This window comes from Amblyraja radiata, chromosome 12 (genome assembly GCF_010909765.2).
Source record: "Amblyraja radiata isolate CabotCenter1 chromosome 12, sAmbRad1.1.pri, whole genome shotgun sequence".
Taxonomy (NCBI): domain Eukaryota; kingdom Metazoa; phylum Chordata; class Chondrichthyes; order Rajiformes; family Rajidae; genus Amblyraja; species Amblyraja radiata.
Window position 1 is genome coordinate 7,346,453 of NC_045967.1, and position 24,850 is coordinate 7,371,302.

Below are 24,850 nucleotides of genomic sequence, written 5' to 3' on the forward strand. Positions count from 1 at the left end.
TTATTGTGTGGCATGAAGAACACCCACATGGTTTATATCCTCTCCACATCCATCATGCAGAGTTTTATACACCTATATTAGTTTTACTGTCACCTGAGCAACTGAGCCGAGGGACAGTGTGTGAAATTTAGAAAGCGGACATTAGTGTGATGCCAGGTCATTTTCACTGTTGAGTGAAAACAACTGACAGGAGGAGCAGTGTGGGAGATTTAAAAAGTAGCCATTAATGTCCGGAGGGACTGCTCCTAGTGGTGTATAACAAGAAGGCAGGCAGGCAGGGTCATTTGGGAGTGGCCATTTTGGAGAGGCTGCAATGAGGTGGAGTGCTGTGTGTGAGGGTTAGTGTTGAGGCTTTGTCTCAAGTGGCTTCAATGAGGAAACTGATGGCATTTGTGTTTTAATTTTAATTTTCTGTTTCCTAATACTTTAGTTTAATATTGATTTGAAATGCCTTGCGAATGTTTTCCTTTTTTAAGGTAGTATATAAGGTAGTATAGATATAGATATAGATATAGATATAGATATAGATATAGATATAGATATATATATATATATATATATATATATGTAAGCTTGATGTTTTGTGTAGGAAGGAACTGGAGCTGCTGGTTTATCTGGAAAATAGATACAGCATGCATATTTTAACATGAAAATTAGGGTTTATAGCAAAATTAGCAACGCAAACGTTACATTTTATTTTATGGAATGACACCTTCTTTGGCGCGTATGTCTGTTTATTTGCCGCTCCTTTATGTTCTTGAATTATCGGTACACAGTCCTGCATATTTGACTCTCACCATCCATGTTTACAAGGATCCAGTTCCTCCTTTGTTCACTGGCTATTTGGGTTAAATGCCTCTTTATATATTGCAAGCCTTGTTTGGTTTTCATTTATTTTCAATTTCCTTTTCTGGTTTCTGTATCTTCGTCTGAAAATATTCATCGGCATGATGATAGATTATGAAGTACGTGGTTAGACTTGGGAATGCATTTTTATAGCCATTTGACTCTTTTTCCATGCCATTCTGTGAATTTCAGAATCTCTATCATCTCTCCTACTTGGACAACAACCTTTAGTCTATTTGTATCCTTTTAGAAAAAAACTTAATGTATATGCTTTGCTTTTATCAAACCTTGAGTTTTTAATTCTGTCCTTTCCCTAACCTTTAGTGCTATTTGGGAATTAATGCTAGGTCAGCAATTCACGACAGCTTTTTGATAATCAAAATATAATAAGGGATATGGAACAAATGTTGTTTCATGGGTTAAGTTGCTCATCACCCCTAATCTCACAGCTGAATGACTAAATAGCCTATGAACATCTATATTACTAAATCTCTGATCTTGACCGCTTTTGGCTGACTGTGCTGCGATTTCCGAGAGAACGCCGCCACCTACGGCCGTCATTTTTGGCCACCTCGCTCAGAGCCCCTCTCCGCCGTATGAGTGCGGAGGATTTTTTCCGTCGATGAAAATTGAGAGAGATATTAATGTTTTTACAAAATTCCCCATTCTCTCTGCTGCCCCCGCTGGCGGCAGGGGGAGGGACTATAAAACCGGGGAGGGACTATAAAACCAGGAAGTGTCGTACCTCACTCAGTCTCTGCCAGACCCAGGAAGCGAGAGGGTCTGGCAGAGACTGAGCTGCGAATAACACTGAACGCACGTCTACTCCACGGTGAGTCCCCTCGATACGGCTGTAAAGCGGCTGCAGCCCTTTTAAAAAAGTTTCTGTTCACAAAATGAATTTTGGTTGTCGGGTGTCTGCAGCCCAATTGTTTGCCTCGCCTTTTTTAAAAAAGTTTGTGTTCACAAAATGAATTTTGGTTGTCGGGTGTCTCGCCTTTTTTTAACAAGTTTGTGTTCACAAAATGAATTTTGGTTGTCGGGTGTCTGCAGCCCAATTGTTTGCCTCGCCTTTTTTAACAAGTTTGTGTTCACAAAATAAATTTTGGTTGTCGGGTGTCTGCAGCCCAATTGTTTGCCTCGCCTTAGCTTTTAAAATCGTTGCAACAGTTGGATGCCTGCCCAAGCATCCATGCAGCCCACAATGTCTATACTAGCCCTCTGGAAACCAGTACCTTCGGCCCGCAACACACATACTAGCGCAACAGACAGCCCCCCCCCCACTGGTGAGCAGTATTGGAATTGGTGGAGAAGTGGAATATTGCGTTGGTGACCAGCCCTCCCGTGTGATGCTAGTCCCACTTAGTCTAGTTCTTGAATAAAAGCAGAACATGTTGGATATACTGAGCAGGTCAGGCCACATCTGTGGGAAGTGAAACAGTTAATATTTCAGATTGAAGACCCTTGTTCAGAACCCATTACAGTTAATTTGCTCTTCGCAAAGGAATAAGAGTAGTGCTTTTTAGTCCCTTAAGTTTGTCCTTGCATTCAGTGAGATCGTGATCTGTGAATTAATTTCTTGGTCTGCCTTTGTACTCTAACCGTATAAAAGTTTTATGTCTTTTCCTCTCCATATCACACCAAACAGTCACAATTTTACCATTCAAGTCATGTACCCCCTATCCTATAGTACTGTTTTATGATTCAGTTTCCCCTTGGGTATTCATTTTATAGTGTACCTAGTTGAAATCTTGCTCATTCAGCCATGCTACTTTCACTTTTTTTTTTTAAGTGCTTCTCTCCAATTTACCTGATCCTTAGTGCTGTCATTTTTCACCTCTGCTCATCATATATTTTCTCAAATATCTTGTTCAAATTACATGGTCTCACAACTGCCCCATGTTTGGGAGTTATGTACAACTTGACTATTTTGTATTTGATATGTCATGTTGAAAGTGTCCTCTTTGTGCTCCTGCCATCTGAAGAATGAGGAGTGCCCATACTCAACCATATAGGAACCTAAGAGGACTTGACAGGGTAGATGTTTCCCATAGTGGGAGGACAATCCCAGCAAGTAAGGATCTGCTCATTTAAAACTGAGATGCACGGAAATTCTTCTCAGAGAATAGGGAATGCAGATTGGCTATTGCTTGTTAGCCAGTCAGAATGCTTAGTAATTATAACTCCGCTTAAATGTATGATTATAGTGTAAGAACTCGCCTACTGTCTGCCAGCAGCTGCAGTAGACTGAACGTGTGATGTACTGCTTATATGATAATGATCTAGACAATAAAGATGCTTGTGCTTCAACCTGTGTGAGACTAAGGTATTTACATGGTGTCAGAAAATTGGGTCTAACCCTCGTCTGTTTAACGCGATTTGTTTTGTTTATCAGTTATTATTTGTGAGTGATTTTGACGGCATTGCAAAACTCTTGTCGAAAGCCAAGCCCGCTTGTGTTTGATTCTTATATAGCCGAAGGCTGGCGATTGTTTGCGTGAGATTATGCTCACTATATCCGCATCGTTCACCGAAACGACCCCGACGATTTGAAGACATTGTTACGGCTCAATCTCGCGGATCCAGAAGCAATGACACGTGCGGATGCCTTTAAATTCGCCCCAGCACACCTCGACGCTAATGGTCTGGTATTGGTGCCAGCTGAGACTGTCGACAATCCGACAGTTCTGCTAAGGAAGTTTAGAGAACAGTGTGATCCGCACTCGAACCGTATAATCGAGAGAACATTATTTTTCGCCCGACAGCAACAGGCTGATGAGCCTGTTGAACGATTTATCAACGATCTACGACACATGAGTACATGGTGCCGCTTCGGTGAGTTGACTAATGAGCTCGTGCGTGATAAAATTGTGGGAGGAATAAGCGACCGCAAGCTAAGAGCTGAACTACTTCGGAACGTTGAACTAACTTTAGAGCAAGCCATTCATGCATGTTGAATGGCGGAAACCTTGGCCCCACTGGCTGATTTTGACCCCAGCAACATAACGGTAATATAGCTAGCTATTCTCCGCAGCAGTTTTTAAATGCTTTCCGTAAAAATAAAAATATGCCTGCCACGAGATGCACAAATTGCAACTATTTCCACTCTAGGGGACGCCAGTTCTGCGTAGCCCATGGGAAATTTTGTCACAAATCCACGAAACTCAACCACTTTGCTACATGTTGTCGATCACGTGGGAACACTGCTTCAAGGACGAATCTGCAACTGATTCAACAAGAGCCGTCTGATTCTGATTCCCAAGAACAAGATGATGTTTCCCACGGGAATGATTCCGATAACACAGACACCGACTCTACCGTACTTTCCCTAAACCTGCGCTCCCCGGGCAAGCTGATGGATCCTGCTGTGACCATGATAATAAACAAGGCTTTGAATGCCAAAGTCGACACTGGTGCCAGAGTAAACGTAATGTCACTCAAAGAGTTCAATAAGATAAGAACCACTGAACTCTTGAAAAAAGGCTCCTCCACCCTACATGCTTACGGGGGGGGGGGGGGGGGGGGGGGGAGATTCTTCACCCGTTGAATATAGCTGACTTAAAATGCACTGTCAATGAGCAGACTAAGCACCTGGGTTTTTACATTGTCCAACGAAACTCAGAAACCCTGCTTGGCATCAACGCATGGTCTGGTTTATTTCAGACGTGCTGTCCACAAACTCTGTTTGACAGAGGAACCAACACAGCAGATGCTATCCAATTAAAAAGACTTGTTTGACGACAAACTTGGCAAACTGCCTACGATATACAAGATCACTGTAGATCATGCAGTCACCCCAATAGTTCGCGCACCTCACCGCATCCCTCATAGCATGCGGGAGAGAATACACACCAAACTTAAACGCATGATCTCCATCGGAGTCATTGCTGAGGTCAGCGAACCTTCTGACTGGGTTTCCACTATGGCCGTAATCACCAAGAAAGACACGAAAGAGTTACAGATCTGCATCAATTCTAAAGATTTAAATACAGCAATTAAACAACAGCACTATCCGATGAGAACTACTGAGACAGATTGGCAATGCAACGATGTTCTCAGTCCTTGATGCCAAAAGCTCTTTCTGGCAAATACCACTGGACCGAGCATCAAACAACTTTTGCCACACCATTCGGCCGCTACAGGTTTTTAAGGATGCCATTTGGCATCAACTCTGCCAGCGAAGTCTTTCAACGCGCAATGGAACAACTATTCGCAGAAAATCCATGTGCCATCATTGTTGACGATATCTTAGTATACGGCCACGACGTGGCCGAACATGATGCCAACCTGAAGAAAATACTAAACCGTGCCAGAGAAATTAATGTGAAACTCAACCCTTTGAAATGCAAGTTCAGGGTTCCAGAAGTCACCTAGGACGGTCTCGTATTCACCAGCAACGAATTAAAACCTGATCCGTTAAAGACCGCAGCCATCAACAACCCAACCGACGTTACCAGTTTGCAAAGATTCCTCGGCATGGTCAACTATCTGGGCAAATTCATTCCCAGCTTCAGTGAACTTTCTGCTCCTCTTTGATAACTGACCCACAAGGACAACGTATAGTCCTGGTTCCCACAACACCAAAGAGCCTTCGAGACTTTAAAGCTCCAGCTAGCCAGCGCACCTACACTGGCATACTTCAATCTTGCCAGTAACCATCACCTGCGATGCATCCAGTACGGATTAGGCACAGCCTGCCTACAAACAGCCTTTGATGACGACGTGATGCCTATCTCCTACGCATCACGCACCTTGACAGAAACTGAACAACGCTATGCTCAGACCGAAAAGGAACTGCTCGCCGTTGTGTTTGCCTGTTCTAAATTCAAAGACTTTATTTTTGGCAAAACCGACCACCAGCCATTGGTCACCATCCTGAGCAAGCCTATCCATGCTGCCCCTGCTCGACTACAGCGAATGATGATGCAGCTGCAACAGTTTCACTTCTGCATCGTCTACAAGAAAGGTAAAGACATGCACATTGCAGATACGCTCTCCAGAGCCCCGTGCATCACCAGCGAACGCCACCTTTTTGACCAGGACGAATTCTCAGTCCTGAAGGTCTCATTCGTGCCCACCAATTGCCTGCGCTGCCTTGCCGAACACACAGCTGCAGACAAAACCTCACAGCTGCTGATTTCCATCATAAGAGGCGGGTGGCCAAACAAGCAGTCAAGCACCCCGTTTGAAGTACGACCCTACTTCCTGGTTCGTGACGAGTTGGTGCTACAGGACAGAATCATTGTCAAAAGTCACAAGGCAGTCATCCCCCCCTTCTTTACGGAGTGAGTACTATGACGAGATCCACGGAGGCCGCCCAGGTACTGAGGCCACTCTAAAACGAGCCCAGAGTATGATCTACTGGCCCGGGATAACCAAGTACATACGTGAAAAAACAGAATCGTGCGCGATCTGCAACAGCCAGTCACCGCATCAGCAGAAGCAGCCCCTCTTACACCAGCCGGCTCCCTCTTTACCATGGTCATCACTGGCTGCCGACATCTTCGAATGGCACGGGAAACACTACCTACTTCTGGTGGACACCTACTCTAACTGGTTCGAGCTTGACTTCCTGCCAACAATCACTTCTGAAACAGTGATTCAAAAGCTGAGAATTCACTTTTCCGGGCATGGGGTACCCGTTCATCTTCAGACTGACAATGGAACTCAATTCACCAGCCAAACGTTTAAGGACTTTGCTAAACGGTGGAACTTCCAACACGTCACCAGCAGTCCCGAATACTCACAGTCCAATGGACTTGCCGAGCGTGCTGTTCGGAGCGCAAAGCAACTCATGGAGCGCTGCGATCTAGATAAATCTGACGTCTACCTGGACTTGATAAACCTACGAAATATTGCAAGAGACAATGTTCTCGGCTCCCCAGCCCAGCGGCTAATGTCCTGTCAGACTCGTCCACCACTGCCCGTCTCTCAGCAACAGCTACAACCTAAAGTCCGCTCCCCAGCCACAATACAAAAGCATGTGCAGTTCAATCGAGACACGCAGAAACGCTTCTATGAAAAGACCACCAAGCCACTCAAACCACTTGTACAGGGACAAGTGGTGCGACTACAGACAGATAGCGGACATACCAAACTGGGACACATTCATGGCTCCTCTAAGGAACCACGCTCCTACCTGGTGGAAGTCGATGGTGTCCTCTACAGACGCAACCGTCAACATCTCTTTCCTGTGAAGGAACGTCGTCCGGCGTCCCAGGGTCCTGATGCCCCTCCGCTTCATAGAAACATAGAAACATAGAAAATAGGTGCAGGAGTAGGCCATTCGGCCCTTCGAGCCTGCACCGCCATTCAATATGATCATGGCTGATCATCCAACTCAGTATCCCGTACCTGCCTTCTCTCCATACCCCCTGATCCCTTTAGCCACAAGGGCCACATCTAACTCCCTCTTAAATATAGCCAATGAACTGGCCTCAACTACCTTCTGTGGCAGAGAATTCCAGAGATTCTGTGCGAAAAATGTTTTCCTTATCTCGGTCCTAAAAGATTTCCCCCTTATCCTTAAACTGTGACCCCTTGTTCTGGACTTCCCCAACATCGGGAACAATCTTCCTGCATCTAGCCTGTCCAACCCCTTAAGAATTTTGTAAGTTTCTATAAGATCCCCCCTCAATCTTCTAAATTCTAGCAAGTACAAGCCGAGTCTATCCAGTCTTTCTTCATATGAAAGTCTTGACATCCCAGGAATCAGTCTGGTGAACCTTCTCTGTACTCCCTCTATGGCAAGAATGTCTTTCCTCAGATTAGGAGACCAAAACTGTACGCAATACTCCAGGTGTGGTCTCACCAAGACCCTGTACAACTGCAGTAGAACCTCCCTGCTCCTATACTCAAATCCTTTTGCTATGAATGCTAACATACCATTCGCTTTCTTCACTGCCTGCTGCACCTGCATGCCTACTTTTAATGACTGGTGTACCATGACACCCAGGTCTCGTTGCATCTCCCCTTTTCCTAATCTGCCACCATTCAGATAATAGTCTACTTTCCTGTTTTTGCCACCAAAGTGGATAACCTCACATTTATCCACATTATACTGCATCTGCCATGCATTTGCCCACTCACCCAGCCTATCCAAGTCACCTTGCATCCTCCTAGCATCCTCCTCACAGCTAACGCTGCCCCCCAGCTTCGTGTCATCCGCAAACTTGAAAATGTTGCATTCAATTCCCTCGTCCAAATCATTAATATATATTGTAAATAGCTGGGGTCCCAGCACTGAGCCTTGCGGTACCCCATTAGTCACTGCCTGCCATTCTGAAAAGGACCCGTTTACTCCTACTCTTGGCTTCCTGTCTGCCAGCCAGTTCTCTATCCACACCAATACTAAACCCCCAATACCATGTGCTTTAAGTTTGTATACTAATCTCTTATGTGGGACCTTGTCGAAAGCCTTCTGAAAGTCCAGATATAACACATCCACTGGTTCTCCCTTATCCACTCTACTAGTTACATCCTCCTATAAGATTCGTCAGACATGATTTACGTTTCATAAATCCATGCTGACTTTGTCCAATGATTTCACCACTTTCCAAATGTGCTGCTATCCCATCTTTAATAACTGATTCTAGCAGTTTCCCCACTACCGATGTTAGATTAACTGGTCTGTAATTCCCCGTTTTCTCTCTCCCTCCCTTTTTAAAAAGTGGGGTTACATTAGCTACCCTCCAATCCTCAGGAACTACTCCAGAATCTAAAGAGTTTTGAAAAATTATCACTAATGCATCCACTATTTCTGCGGCTACTTCCTTAAGTACTCTGGGATGCAGCCTATCTGGCCCTGGGGATTTATCGGCCTTTAATCCATTCAATTTACCTAACACCACTTTCCGGCTAACCTGGATTTCACTCAGTTCCTCCATCTCATTTGACCCCCGGTCCCCTGCTATTTCCGGCAGATTCTTTATGTCTTACTGAGTGAAGACAGAACCAAAGTAGTTATTCAACTGGTCTGCCATGTCCTTGTTCCCCATGATTCACCTGTTTCTGACTGCAAGGGACCTACATTTGTTTTAACTAATCTTTTTCTCTTCACATATCTATAAAAACCTTTGCAGTCAGTTTTTATGTTCCCTGCCAGTTTTCCTTCATAATCTATTTTCCCTTTCCTAATTAAGCCCTTTGTCCTCCTCTGCTGGACTCTCAGTCTGGAATTTCTCCCAGTCCTCTGGTAGGCTGCTTTTTCTGGCTAATTTCTATGCTTCATCTTTTGTTTTGATACTATCCCTGATTTCCCTTGTTATCCATGGATGCACTTCCTTCCCTGATTTATTCTTTTGCCAAACTGGGATGAACAATTGTTGTAGTTCATCCATGCAGTATTTAAATGCCTTCTGTTGCATATCCACCGTCAACCCTTTAAGAATCAATTGCCAGTCTATCTTGGCCAATTCACGTCTCATACCCTCAAAGTTACCTTTCTTTAAGATCAGGACCCTTGTTTCTGAATTAATAATGTCACTCTCCATCCTAATGAAGAACTCAACCATTCAGTTTAAACTGTTGCAGCCGTTTCAGCACCGGCCGCGGCCGGCTCCGCCCACTCCCCGTGTCGGTCTTGCCCCGCGTCCCCTGTTGTAACCAGCCCCCCCCCCGGGGTTTCCCGGCGGCGATCTCCCCCCATAGACCCATTGGGTCACCCGCGGTTGTACCTACCCCAGCCACCATAGTTTCGGAGAAAAAGTGTGATGAGGCAGCCCCTTACTGCACGAGGACCGGGCGGGTTAGCAGGCCACCCATTAGATTTTGTTTAACCCCATTATTACTCACTGGTTATGGTTTAAAATGCCTTAGTTGCTTTTTCATTTCTACAAGAAGAAATGTAGATTGGCTATTGCAGGTTAGCAAATCAGAATGCTTAGTAATTATAACTCCGCCTAAATGTATGATTATAGTGTAAGAACTCGCCTACTGTCTGCCAGCAGCTGTAGTAGACTGAACGTGTGATGTACTGCTTATATGATGATGATCTTTCTAGACAATAAAGATGCTTGTGCTTCAATCTGTGTGAGGTATTTACAGGGAACCTCTGGAATTCACTGCCCCAAGGCTGGTGGAGGCAGGGCTGCTATCTCTCACGCATAGAGCGTGAGACTAACGCATTTGCGGAAATTTTCATGCTCTCACGCTGATGACAGAAGTTCTCACGCTCAAAGAAATATTTAAAAACATATATAAATAAATAAAGTCACACTCCTCCACACTCACCAATGAGAATAGTTTTTTTGTCGGCGGGTTCCCCGTAAAGAACGAGCAATGTAGACAAAAATGCTGGCGAAACTCAGCGGGTGAGGCAGCATCCATGTCTGAGTTTGACCCTTCTTCAGACTCAAGCATTTCTCCACCATTTTTGTCTACCACTCCATAGATGCTGCCTCACCCGCATTCACATTCCCGTGCAGATGGTGTGATAGGTGAGACACGGCGGTGGTCCCACCACCACCCCCCCGAGGCACCGCTCACGCCTCCCACCCTCACCTCCAGTGGCTCTGTCCACACCGCATGGAGTTTTAACCCCGGCCCGGAGCCAGGAGTGGACCGGGTGAGTGGGGGCGTCGGTGCCGCCTCCGGAGCCGCGGGGATGAATCTCGGGCTATAGCTCTGCTCCGATGCCTGACCCCCGGGTCACTGTCCCTCACCTCCCCCGGATCCCAGCTGGACACAGAGCACCTGGGCCGGCCTGGATTCCCGGGGAGGGGGGGGAGAGGGGAAATGCTCCCCGGACATCGCCAAGTCTCCACTCACTCCGGGTGTTGTCGCCGCTTCACTGACACACATGTCTCACGCACAACCTAACACACAGCCTTAACACACACTCTCACACACAACCTAATACACACCCTCACACACAACCTAACACACACTCTCACACACAACCTAACACACACTCTCACACACAACCTAACACACACTCTCTCACACACACACTGGCACACACAAGGTTTAAAGGGATATGGGCCAAATGCGGATAAATGGGACTAGTTTAGATGGGGCATCTTGATCTGCATGGACAAGTTGGGATGAAGTGCCTGTTTCCATGCTGTAAGACTATGACACACTGTAGAATGGGTGAAATTGCTCTGGAGACGATCCAGGGGCGATTTATGAACATATTGGCAGGGCTAGAATTTTTGTTTCACTTCGAAGAAAGATTTGATAACTGGGATTGTATTCTCTGCAGCAACGGAGGTGAAGAAAACACTTAGTTGCGATGAATAATATTGTGAGAATAGGACCTGTTTCGCTTAATAAAGAGTGTAAGAAGGAACTGCAGATGGTGGTTTAAGCTGAAGATAGACACTAAAAGCTGGAATAACTCAGCAGGACAGGCAGCATCTCTGGAGAGAAAGAATAGGTAATGCTTCGGGTCGAGACCTTCAGACTGAAGAGGTTGAAAAGCAGCAATAAAACACAATGACTGGAGATGTGTGTTATCCAACTAAAGGCAGTAATCAGAATCATGTGTTCATCTTTATTGACTTGACACCATAATAAATATTACAGAAAATAATTTAATGGGGTGGCATGGTGGCACAGTGGTAGAGTTGCTGCCTAACAGCACCACAGACCCAGATTTGATCCTGACTACGGGTGCTGTCTGTACAGTATTTGTACATTCCCCTTATGACCACATGGTTTTCTCTGGATATTCCAGTTTCTCCCACATCCGAAAGAAGTGCAGGTTTGTAGGTTAATTGGCTTCTGTAAATTGTCCCTGGTGTGTAGGATACAGCTGGTGTATGGTAGATTGCTGGTTGGTGTGGACTTGGTGGGCCGAAGGGCCTGTTTCCATATATATGTTTTACATATATATCTTAATTTCATTGAACCATATACGGTTGAATATGTGGCATTATTTTAATCTTGTTTCTATAGTCAAAGGGTAAGTTTAATTGATTTATTTGTGCAGAACAGTGATGGAAGTCTGACTCTTGCCTTGTTTCTGTGTTTTTGTTTCTCTATATATATGCATAACAGCATGAATTATAATCTGATTTCCATACATGAATATACTAAGGTCATTCATGTGCTGCACCTGTTGATCAGAGCCTGGCTCTACTGTGGAATGTAATTAGGAATGTAGTTCAGCCTATCCTTATTCACACCTAATCCAATTTGGAGCATAAAGTTAAAAGAATACACCAGATTCCACAATTTCAAACTGAAAAATGCAAAAGCTTCCTACCGTGGGAGGGGGGACACCCCCATCTTACCCCCCCCCCCCCCTCCCGGTCGCTGTGGAGGCCTGGTGGGTAGTTTTGTTTAAGGTGAAGATAGGTAGATGTTTGAAAGATTGATGACTTGACGGTTATTGGGACAGAAGATGAGTCGATGCCTGCATAGATTAACCAGGATCATATTGAATGGCATGGAAGGATAGAGGGACCTGGTGGCCTACTCCTACTTCCCTGGGAGGTCTGGCTTCAAAATCATGGTGGTGTCCATTCCAGCATTTAAAATATACTTTGAATGAAGTATTGATTGTGGATGACAGTGCTAGCTCGAAGGACCGAATGGCCTACTCCTGCACCAGTTGTCTATTGTCTATTGAAGGGCAACATCGTAACATTAAAGTGGAAGGGACAAATGAGTACGATTCTTTGTGAGGTGCTGAACACTGCTGCAGACCTGAGAATAAAAAAAACATTCACACTGCTTATTTCAGAAAGTGCAATAGCCCCATCTGCTGACAAAATTATAATCCACCAAACATTGACATAACAAACATATATCAATGACGTAAATCATGTGATCTTAAAGAACGCTAACAGCATAGGAAGATCTGAAAAACCAATGCGGACACGCCGTTCATTAAGACCAGAGATGTGTCACAATCTAGCAATCAGAGTTCCAGAGATATTGTCAGGCAGGAATTTTACAGGCTATGGACAAAAAGGAATTGTTTTTTTACCCTATAAGCCTTTGCTTTGTAACAGATTGGTCGGAGTACTACATAAGCTGTGGTAGCTTTCGATACCATGACCTATACTTCAGGATATATTGAATTAGAGGAATTGCACTGCAGTGCTAGGTAAACAAAACAAATAATTTAGTGATGTGGAGGGAGCTCATTTGATCCAGCATGAATGGACACTTTCTCCATTAGTGCTAAGTATTCAGATCAATTCTCTCCATTCCTTATAAACTTTGGAGAAAGAATGATTTGTTTCTGTATTATTCCCGGGGATCATTAAGCATTCCAGCAACCTTCCAAGTAAAAATATTTTAATACGCAGTTAACATTCTAATGGTTATCTTAGACACAAGCACTCTAATTATCAACATGCTGACCAGTGGAAGTCATTTTTCCCAAATTACTTTATCAAAATCCTCACTGTGCTTCTTGTTTTGGTGACATTTGCACGCTTCAAGTCAAGTCAAGAGAGTTTATTGTCATGTGTCCAAGATAGGACAATGAAATTCTTGCTTGATATCGTAGCACATTTGCACCAGGGTAATTGTTGCATCTGTTAACATGGGGGATGTCATGAAGACCAGAGATATGTCACAACTATTGATGTATTGATGATAACACTGTTGATGTTCTACCAATGTCACTGCACTCCTAGCTGCTCAGAAGTGTAAATCACCACTGTGGGATGACTCACGCAATGATTCTAATAATTAGTCTCTGGAGGAAACACAATACTTAAATCTTGGTTCCTCCTTTCTTCATGTATTCCCAAAAGAACCAGACTCGGAGCAAAAACATTTAAATGGGCAAAACTTTGTGTTCAGATAGTTACAATTTGCCTCATTTTGTTTTAACTTTCGGGTATATATTTTCTGGAAGGCTTTCCTGAATCGCACGTCTTTGCCATACGACTGAATCATTTGTTCAGCTATATAATCTGCCATGAGCAGAAATTCATTTTCATATTTAATTCTCACTGCACTGAGCTACTCAGAAGGTCACAAAAGTAAATTTTATTAATCCAAAATTGATGACAAATCCTATTCCAGAGGAACCACCCCATTAACTCAGTCGAAACAACATAAGTACCCATTTTGTAATGATCAAGATGAATATCCCCAAATGTGGACAAATGTAGTGCTCCACCTTGTCCAGTGGAAAGCATTGCTCCTTTTCTCACTACATATCTTGCAAGGAACAACCTGCCTGATGGACCATTAACTTGCTAGACTCTCTCGAATCAAATAGGACAAGTTTCTGTTTTACATCAGCTGTTATTGTTTCAGGTCCTATAACAAAGACAGATTGAGCACTGTTTTATAGAATCTTGCCCAGGGTGTGGTAAATTCTCATTTTCTATTTCTAGTGATGCCATCTTAGAAAATGTTCTACTTCAAAGCAATTCAGTGATTTCCCCCCCTCTGCATAAAGGATGAGAGTCACTAAGTTTAGGTGTCCTTGAGACTCTTGAAAGGCGCCCATAAATAAAATTTATTATTATTATTATTAAGTTGTCCCTTGCATGGCTCTGCGTTATTTGCAGACTAACGCAGGTACTTGGAACTCGTGCCATGATTCTCCATGACGGCTTGGTGTGCCATGTCTCGCAGGGTCTGAAGGAAGTACCGTATTTCAGGTTTAGAGGTTTCTGAGCTACATGTATTACATGCCGTAGATTTGATCTGTGAGGGAGAAATAGAAATGAAAGTTGACTTGTAGTTCTTCAGCATAGGTTCCTCTCAGATCTCCACTGATGCTGAAGCAAGTGCCAAGGACATCAGCGATCAGCTTGAGGTTTCTTGGTCTTGTCTTTCTTCACATCCTGTATGGCAGGAGCTTGTTCACAGTTTTCAGCTTCTTGTACATGTCAGCATGACGGCTAAATATTCATCGACACAATTTTGTCTGCTAACATTTAATTAACATGTTTTAAGTCTAGTGCTGTCAGAGCACAAGATTTAAAATATGTCAGTTAAATGTTTCAACCCCAAATGCCTGGTATGCATAATTGTCTAGACTTGTATCTTACGGTGTCCCTGCTCTTTCTGACATTTGCTTCTTTTTACAGGGCTTTTATTGCAACACTGAAAGAGATTTTGAAAGCTGGTGTAATTTCGTACAGAAGGTATGAAATAAAATAATTATTTTTAATAATTCTGGTTTTATTAAATTATTTGTGTAGGAAGGAACTGCAGCTGCCGGTTTAAACCGAAGATAGACACAAAAGCTGTAGAAACATAGAAAATAGCAGCTGGAGGAGGACATTCGGCCCTTCGAGCCAGCACTGCCATTCATCGTGATCATGGCAGATCATGCACAATCAGTAACCTGTGCCTGCCTTCACCCCCTATCCCTTGATTCTGCTAGCCGCAGCTCTATCTAACTCTATTTTAAATTCATCCAGTGAATTGGCCTCTACTGCCTTATGTGGCAGAGAATTCCACAAATTCACAACTCTCTGGGTGGAAAAGTTTTTTCTTATCTCAGTTTTAAATGGCCTCCCCTTTATTCTTAGACTGTGGCCCCTGGTTCTGGACTCCCCCAACATTGGGAACATTTTTCCTGCATCTAGCTTGTCCAGTAATGTTATATGTTTCTATAAGATTTCCTTTCATCCTTCTAAATTCCAGTGAATACACGCCAAGTCTTTCCAATCTTTCATCGTATGACAGTCCCCCCATCCTGGCAATTAACCTCATGAGCCTACGCTGTACTCCCACAATGGCAAGGGTGTCCTTTCTCAAATTAGAAGACCCAAACTGCACATAATACTCCAGATGTGGTCTCACCAGGGCCCTGCACAACAGCAGAAGGATCTCTTTTTACTCCTATACTCAAATCCTCTCGTTATGATGCCCAACATGCCATGAGCTTTCTTCACTGCCTGCTGTACCTGCATGTTTATTTTCAGTGACTGTTGTACAAGGACACCCAGGTCTCGTTGCACTTCCCTTTTTCCTAATATGACACCATTGAAATAATAATCTGCCTCCTTGTTTTTGCCGCCAAAGTGGATAACCTCACATTTATCTACATTATACTGCATCTGCCACGCATCTGCCCACTCACCCAACCTGTCCAAGTCACCCTGCAACCTTCTAGCATCCTCTTCGCAGTTCACACTGCCACCCAGCTTTGTGTCACCTGCAAATTTGCTAGTGTTACTTTTAATTCCATCATCTAAATCATTAATGTATTTTGTAAATAGTTGTGGCCCCAGCACCGAGCCTTGCGGTACTCCACTCGCCACTGCCTGCCATTCTGACAGGGACCCGTTTATCCCTACTCTTTGTTTCCTGTCTGCCAACCAATTCTCTATCCATGTCAATACTCAATTCAATTCAATTCAATTCAACTTTATTGTCATTGCACAAATACAAGTATAGGTACAACGAAATGCAGTTTAGCGTCTGGTCATAGTCATAGTGCAAGATAGTAGAAGTCAAAATAAAAATACAAAGTTGGCATACAATAAAAGTTTAAAAAAAAATACTGGTTAGCAATGTGTGGATTGTGGATTAATTAATTAAAACTGATACATAGGCAGATAACTGTATACAAGTGGGAGAGTCTAAGGATGGCTAGCGTCGGGACTCCGAGTTCAGCAGTGTGATGGTGTTGTTGAAAAAGTTGTTCCTCAGCCTGCTTGTGCGAGACCTGAGGCTCCTTTACCGCCTCCCTGATGGGAGGAGGGCAAACAGTCCATGGTTAGGGTGAGAGGGGTCCTTGATGATTTTCCCAGCCCATCTCAGACACCGTTTGCGGTGGAGGGCATCCATGGCAGGGAGCTGGGCACCGATGATGTGCTGAGCGGTTTTCACCACCCGTTGCAGTGCCTTCCTGTCAGCTGTGGTGCAGCTGCTGTACCATACTGTGAAGCAGGTGGTCAGGATGCTATTTATTTTGTCTTCTTAGAGTTGAGGACGAGGTTATTGTTGGCACACCAGGTTGCCAGGTTCTGGACCTCCTCCCTGTAGGCTGATTCGTTGTTGTCCCTGATCAGTCCTACCACCGTGGTGTCATCGGCAAATTTTATGATGGCGTTGGAGCCATACTTAGGGATGCAGTCATGGGTGAAGAGGGAGTAGAGGAGAGGGCTGAGCACACAGAGTGGAGGAGGTAATATCATGTGCTCTAATTTTGCCCACTAATCTCTTGCGTGTGACCTTATCAAAGGCTTTCTAAAAGTCCAGATGCACTACATCCACTGGCTCTCCTTCATCCATTTAACTTAGTCAAGCAAGATTTCCCCTTCCTAAATCCATGCTGACCAATCCATTTACTGCTATCCAAATGCGCCATTATTACTTCCTTAATAATTGACTCCAGCATCTTCCCCACTACCGATGTCAGGCCATCTGGTCCACAATTCCCCGTTTTCTCTCTCGCTCCTTTCTTGAAAAATGGGATAACATTAGCTACTCTCCAATCCACACGAACTGATCCTGAATCTATAAAACATTGGAAAATGATCACCAATGCATCCATGATTTCCCGAGCCACCTCCTTGAGTACCCTGGGATGCAGACCATCAGGCCCTGGGGATTTATCAGCCTTCAGTCCCATCAGTCTACCCAATACTATTTCTCACCTAATGCAAATTTCTTTCAGTTCCTTTGTCACCCTAGATCCTCTGTTCTCTAGTACATCTGGGAGATTGTTTGTGCTTTCCTTAGTGAAGACAGAACCAAAGTACCTGTTCAACTCTTTTGCCATTTCCTTGTTCCCCATAATAATTTCACCTGTTTCTGCCTACAAGGGACCCACATTTGTCTTTACTAATATTTTTCTCTTAACATACCTAAAGAAGCTTTTACTATCCTTCTTTATATTCTTGGCCAGCTTACCCTTGTACTTCATCTTTTCACCCCATATTGCCCTTTTTGCTAGCTTCTGTTCTTTGAAAGTTTCCCAATCCTCTGGCTTCCTGCTATTCTTTGCCATGTTATACACCTTTTCTTTTAGTATTATACCATCCCTAACTTCCCTGACAGCCACGGTTGCCTTACTCCCCTTAGAATCTTTCTTCCTCTTTGGAATGAAATTATCCTGCAATTTCCAGATTATGCCCAGAAATTCCTGCCATTGCTGTTCCACCATCATCCCTGCTAGGATCCTTTTCCAGTTGACCTTGGCCAGCTCCTCTCTCATGCCTTCATAGTCCCCTTTGTTCAACGGCAACACATACACTTCTAATTTACCCTTCTCCCTCACAAATTAAAGATTAAAACTTATCATATTATGGTCACCACCTCCAAGCGGTTCCTTGACCTTGAGTTCCCTTATCAAATTTGGTTCATTACACAACACTAAATCCAGAATTGCCTTCTCTCTGGTAGGCTCCAGTACAAGCTGCTCTAAGAATCCATCACGGAGGCACTCTACAAACTCCCTTTTTTGGGGTCCAGAACCAATTTGATTTTCCCAGTCTACCTGCATATTGAAATCTCCCATAACCACAGTGGCATTATACCTTAGTAACATGCCAACTTTAACTCCTGCTGCAACTTGCACCTTATATCCAGGCTACTGTTTGGGGGCCTGTAGATAACTACCATTAGTGTCTTCTTAGCTTTACAATTCCTCAATTCTATCCACAGCGAATCTACATCGTCAGTCCCTATGTCACCCCTCGCAAGGGACTGAATTCCATCCCTCACCAACAGAGCTACCCCACCTCCTCTGCCCACCTGCCTGTCCTTTCTATAGAACGTATAACCCTGAATATTCAGTTCCCAGCCCCGATCCTCCTGCAGCCATGTCTCTGTAAGCCCCACAATGTCATATCTACCAATCTCTAACTGAGCCTCAAGCTCATCCACTTTACTCCTTGTACTTTGCGCATTCATGTGTAATACTTTTAATCCATTACTCACCTCGCCTTTCACATCGATTCGTATTTCACTTGGCCTACCCCTTCGTGAGCTATACTCTCTTTCCCTTTAACTCCATGTTTGTATATCCAATTTGTCTCCTCCCCCCCCCACTGTTTATTTAAACCCACCAGTGTAGCATTGGCAAACCTGCCTGTCAGAATGCTGGTCCCCCACCTGTTAAGGTGCAACACGTCTCTTTTGTACAATTCACCCTTACCCCAAAACAGATCCCAGTGGTCTAAGAATCTAAATCCCTGCCCCCTGCACCAGCTCCTCAGCCACACATTCAGATCCGCTATCTCCCTGTACATGCCCTCACCAACACGAGGAGCTGGAATCAAACTTGAGATAACCACCCTGGAGGTCCTGCTTTGCAACCTTCCTCCGAGCTCTCTAAAGTCGTGCTGCAGAATCTCTTTCCCCTTCTTCCTGACGTCATTTGTGCCGACATGCACTACCACTTCCGGCTGCTCACCTTCACCATTGAGGATGCCCTGCAATCGGTCCGTGACGTCCTGGACCCTGAATCCTTGAATCCCGTCTGTTGCCGCAGGAACCCCTGTCTGTACCTCTCACTATGGGGTCCCCGACTACCACGGCTCTGCCTGACGTCTGTCTCTGTCTCTTTGCCTCAGCGCCACGTTTTGACTCGCAGCTCATAATGACAGTGTCTTCTGTCCCGAAAACTTCCAAGCGGGTGAACCTGTTTTCAAGAGGTACAACCTCCGGGGTCTCCTGTACTCCAAGCCTCCTTCCCTTCCTCATCGTCACCCACCTTCTCTCTTCCGGTAACTCAGTGGGTCAAACAGTCGTAACTCAGTGGATCAGACAGCATCTCTAGAGGAAAGGAATAGGTGACGTTTCGGGTCGAGACCTTAGACTCCAGTCTGAAGAAGGGTCACGACCCGAAATGTCACCTATTCCTTTTGTACAGAGATGCTGTCTGACCTGCTGAGTTACTCCACCTTTTAGTGTCTATCTGTATTCAATGATTTATTGACTATTCGACATGTGGCTGTCATTGGCAAGGCTGGCATTTATTCACCACATCCCTATTGGCCTTGAGAAGGTGGGAATTAGCAGCTGCAACTCCTGCAGTCCATTTTCAGTTTGCCCGAGCTCAGTATCTTAGAGATTCCTCATTTTCTAAGCTGATTTTGCATTTTTGTTTAAATAAAGTAGTAACTTCTATATTAAAAGCAGCATGGCCTTTTTTGTCATTGGTAGCCATGGCACCTCTTCCAGAAATGTGACATACACTTGTAGATTTTTTGGTTCTTTGCTCAGTCAAGAAGGAATTGTCTTTTGTAAAAGGAGGTCTGACATTTCAGAAGGATCTTCTTTCTGAGTGAGTCTCATATAATATTTGTTAGAGGCATTAACAGTGGCATTTCTGAGATTAGCTTTGCATCAGACAGTTTGCATGTATTGTGAACTCCTCTTCGCCTAGGCCTGGATTTTGATGCTACGGATGGTGGAAGTTGGCATCGACAACAAGAAAAGGCTTTTACCTCTCTTAGTCTTCATTTGTTTCAGATCCCGAACCTAGAGACAAAATGGGTGTGCAGGGATGCGGTTGTGCATGATATATTTATTCTATATTTAATCTATAGTACAAATTAAATGCTTTGTTTAATTTAGGCGTAATTATGTGAATATTACATTGTTAGGAAATCCTGAAGACACGAAATTTCCGGATGTTTGAACTGGTCGAGAAGCATCCTGCTCATTGGCCACCATTTATACCTGCAACTAAACCTGATGTACAGACCACAGGTGCAGGTGAGGACAATGCTGGGACACTTAGAGTCATAGAGTGATACAGCGTGGAAACAGGCCTTCAACTTGCCCACAAAGGCCAACATGTCCCAGCTACACTAGTCCCACCTGCCCGCGTTTGGCCCGTATCCCTCCAAACCTGTCCTATCCATGCACCTGTCTAAATGTATCTTAAACATTGGGATAGTCTCTGCCTCAACTACCTCCTCTGGCAGCTTGTTCCATACACCCACCACCCTTTGTGTGAAAACGTTACCCCTCAGATTCCTATTACATCTTTTCCCCTTCACTTTGAACCTATGTCCTCTGGTCCTCGATTCACCTACTCTGGGCGACAGACTCTGTGCATCTACCCAATCTATTTATCTCATGAATTTGTACACTATAAGATCACCCCTCATCCCCCTGCTCTCCGAGGAATAGTGTCCCAGCCCACTCAACCTCTCCCTATAGCTCAGAATCTCTAATCCTGGCAAGATCTTTGTGAATCTTCTCTGGACCCTTTCCAGCTTGACAACACCTTGCCTAATTAATTCAATTTAATATCCCATTTGTCATTTCAACTCTTCAACATTCTGTGCCAAAGTTGCACCTATCCTATATTATGCCTGGTATGACATTTGCCCAATTCCTGTTAGTTCCTTCTCTCTTCTCAACGCCCCTTCTTTTCACTGAAGAAATAATTCCACGCCTGTTTAGGATTCTTCCCAGGACTTATTTCAAAGGAAGTGCATTGCATTCTTTCTCTTGTTGCTGACAAGGTCCACCGCCAATTTTCTGGCAACTGCTGGTCTGGCACCTCCTTTAATCCGGACAATATCATAGAGGGCATTTGGAAATTCCTCCCACCTCCCTCCCAGGATCCCCCAAAAATGTGGCACCTAGTCTGGATAAAGTGGCCGATCAAGACCTCATCGGGACTTCCGTGCCCATTGGCGGGTCGCATTTGTCCCCCCGTGCCGGGGCTCTGTAACTCCAGTCTAACTGAAGCTGGAGATCTGTGACCTGTGGAGGTCTGCTGGGCTCTGTACTGGGACCTCTGCTGAGGTGGACTGTGAGGAAGGCTGTCAAGGTCTACAGCAGGATCTAGATCAGCTACGGAAATGGGCGGAGAAGTGGCTGATGGAGTTTAGTCTGAGCAGGTGCCAGGTGGAGAAATCTGAGGGGAAAATATACAATAAGTGGCATGACCCTCAACAGCATTGATGTACAGAGGGGGTCCAAATCTATAGCTCCCTGGAAGTGGAAACTGAAGTAGATACAGTGGTAAAGAAGACATATGGTATGCTAGCCTTCATAGGTCAGGGCATTGAGTATAAGAGTCAGGGTGTCATGTTGCAGCTTTATAGGACTTTGGTTAAGCCACATTTGGTATATTGCGTGCAGTTCTTGTCGCCCTGTTACAGGAAAGGTGTGGAGGCTTTGGAAAGAGTGCAGAAATGGTTTACCAGAATGATGCATGGATTAGGATATTAGCTACAGGAGAGAGTGTGGACAGACTTGGATTGTGTTCGGAACACTCGAGGTTGCAGGGAGAAGTATATTGAATTATGTGAGGCATATATAGGGTAGACAATCAGAACCCTTTTCCCTGGTTGGAAAAATCAAATATTAGAGGGCATCGCTTTAAGGTAAGAGGGGCAAAGTATAAAGGAGATGGGCAACTTTTTTTTACACAGAGCGAGGTGAGTATCTTGAGCGCGCTAGATGGTGGGGGCGTGTACACAAAAACAGGGATGTAATGTTGAGGCTCTATAAGGCACTGGTAAGGCCACATTTGGAATATTGTGAGCAATTTTGGGCACCATATTTGCTGGCTCTGGAGAGGGTCCAGAGGAGGTTTACAAGAATGATCCCAGGAATGAGTGTTTGTCGGCATTGGGCCTGTACTCGCTGGAATTTAGAAGAATGAGGGGGACCTAATTGAAACATACAGAATAGTGAAAGGCTTGGATAGAGTGGATGTGGAGAGGATGTTTCCACTAGTGGGAGAGTCTAGGACTAGAGGTCACAGCCTCAGAATTAAAGGGCGTTTATTTCGGAAGGAGATGAGGAGAAATCTCTTTAGTCAGATGGTGGTGAATCTGTGGAAATCTTTGCCACCGAAGGCTGTGGAGGCCAAGTCAGTGGATATATTTAAGGCAGAGATAGATAGATTCTTGATTAGTATGGGTGTCAGAGGTGATGGGGAGAAGGCAGGAGAATGGGGTTAGGAGGGAGAGATAGATCAGTCATGATTGAAGGCAGAGTAGACTTGATGGGCTGTATGGCCTAATTCTACTCCTATTCCTTATCACATTGTGGGCTGAAAGGCTTGTTCTTGTGCTGTACCATTCTATATTGTATGTTCTAAACTCCTTAAACCATTGCAGGTTCCTTTTGTTATTTTAGTCCTTTCAACAAGATCATGAAAAATTGATTTTTATTTTGCTGAATAAAAAAAATACTAACAAAGTCGGGAATGAGAAAGTACATTGAGCTACTTAAAGTTCCTCCCTCGAGTACACGATGTCCCTCATCATTTTTAATTGTTAATGAATTATCCTGTGACTTTACTCATCTTGCTCAGTACAATGCTTTTCTTTATTCGCTAATTTTGAAAATTTTCCAAATTGACATCTCAATTTTCAGCTATTTCTCTCTTTAGTATATTACGAGGTAAAAAAACGGTGTTTTTATAGTATTAAAATCACATTTTTTGTTTTTGTATTCATTGATGTCTCCAGAGTTTATCGAACCAGCTGACAAGGTGTTTGAATCGGAGGAAGAATTTGAAATCCTGAATGTCTAAAGTATATGGTTGGATTCCCTCCAATGCATCAAACACTGCTGCTGAGTCACAACCACTGAGTCTCTCCAGTGTTTATACCAGCTGAGCCGCCTTTTAACAAGTGCCTGATTTCATAAGGATAGAACAAACTTTGCAGCACGATTGAAGATAATGAAATCATTCTCATTCTCTGAGCAACTTGCTTGCCTTGTTTATCTCCCAACCTCGCGTATTTCACTTTCCTTTGAACGAAACAAGGAAGGACAGTTTTCCAAAGATTGGATCCTCATCTGTTTTAGGGATCTAATAGAAACGAGTGTTAATTAGAAAATATTCTTGAATGGATTTGATGTCATGGTGCAGGACATTGAGGAACAAGTGTCCTGGATTCCAGTTGAAGAGGACTTCTGATATAGAAAGATGATAGTGTAAACCAGTGCTTGTGGTGTGTTTGTGACAGAGTTGTCACATAAATCATCACACTCTTCAATAGATGAGGATTTCCCCCTTCAACCAGCTGAGTGCTAGACTGCATGCCTCGTATTGTACTGAGGAATCTTTTTTTAATGCTGCATTCTCCTTCAACTCTTGATTTTTTCTAAATTTGGAGGTATCTATAAAGATTAATTCTGTTCATTAATTTTCAGTATTACTGTGTTTAATTCTGTATAAATAGTGTAATCCATCTTTGGTCAGATACTGTATGTACTGATTCTGCATTAAAATGTGTATAAGACAGAACTGCAGCTGTTGGTTTTAATCAAAGGTCGACACAAAATGGTGGAGTAACTCAGCAGGACGGCAAGCATCTCTGGAGAGAAGGAATGCGTGACGTTTCGGGTCGAGACCCTCCTTGAGTCTGAAGAAGGGTCTCGACCCGAAACGTCACCCATTCCTTCTCTCAAGAGATGCTGCCTGCCCCGCTGAGTTACTCCAGCAATTTGTGTCTACCTGCATTTACAATGTATTTATAGCATCCTGTCCAGTATTTTGTATGTTCCATTATTGTTCATTTGTTTGGTAGTCCTAAAATATTGAATACAGATTTTAGGATAATGCATATTGATGCAATATTCCTGAATGGTATTTTTGATCTCCCAAAAAGTTTGTTTCATTATTGTGAAACTTTGAAATGTAACAAAGACCAGGGAAGCACCGTACAGTACAAATAGGCATATAAGATACCACTGATGCATGTATAAGACATCTGGGAGCTGGATTTCAGCTTGAAAATAGCGATTTTCTCAACAAAAAGATATTCCCCTTTTAGCTTTTGAGAATATTAGATAGGAACACCATCTTTTTCTCGTGTTAGTGTTGCCTGTCCGACTGTACCTTAGGTAGGTGGACATGCAACTTATCTAGAGTGCACAAACATGAGTGGATAATGCTAGGTTTAAAACACTACGCATTACAATATCAATCTCAAAGGTTAGCAGCTTCTTAAATATTCTTAAATTCTCAGTCAACCTTTACTGGGAAAATGTCTGAGAGAATAATCTATATAATATTAGCAATTTTTAATAAAAATCGAGCTTGAAATCTCACTGAATATATCTCTTTGAGAATATGGTCAAAATGCTGAGATAATAAAGTCAAATCCATCCTGCTCCTTTCTGACAAATCTTTTGACCACGTGTC

General features: G+C 43.8%; 1 protein-coding gene across 1 annotated transcript in view; it reads left to right on the plus strand.

Annotated features, from left to right (window-relative positions):
• Positions 1-23,950, plus strand: part of atg4a (autophagy related 4A cysteine peptidase) — a 64,001-nt gene extending 40,051 nt beyond the window's left edge. The window contains exons 11-13 of the mRNA XM_033030159.1: positions 14,853-14,909; positions 20,331-20,442; positions 23,166-23,950. Coding sequence (XP_032886050.1) covers positions 14,853-14,909; positions 20,331-20,442; positions 23,166-23,230 — 234 coding nt within the window. The 3' untranslated portion in view covers positions 23,231-23,950. The remainder of the gene's footprint in view (positions 1-14,852; positions 14,910-20,330; positions 20,443-23,165) is intronic.
• The last annotated feature ends 900 nt before the right edge of the window (positions 23,951-24,850 follow it).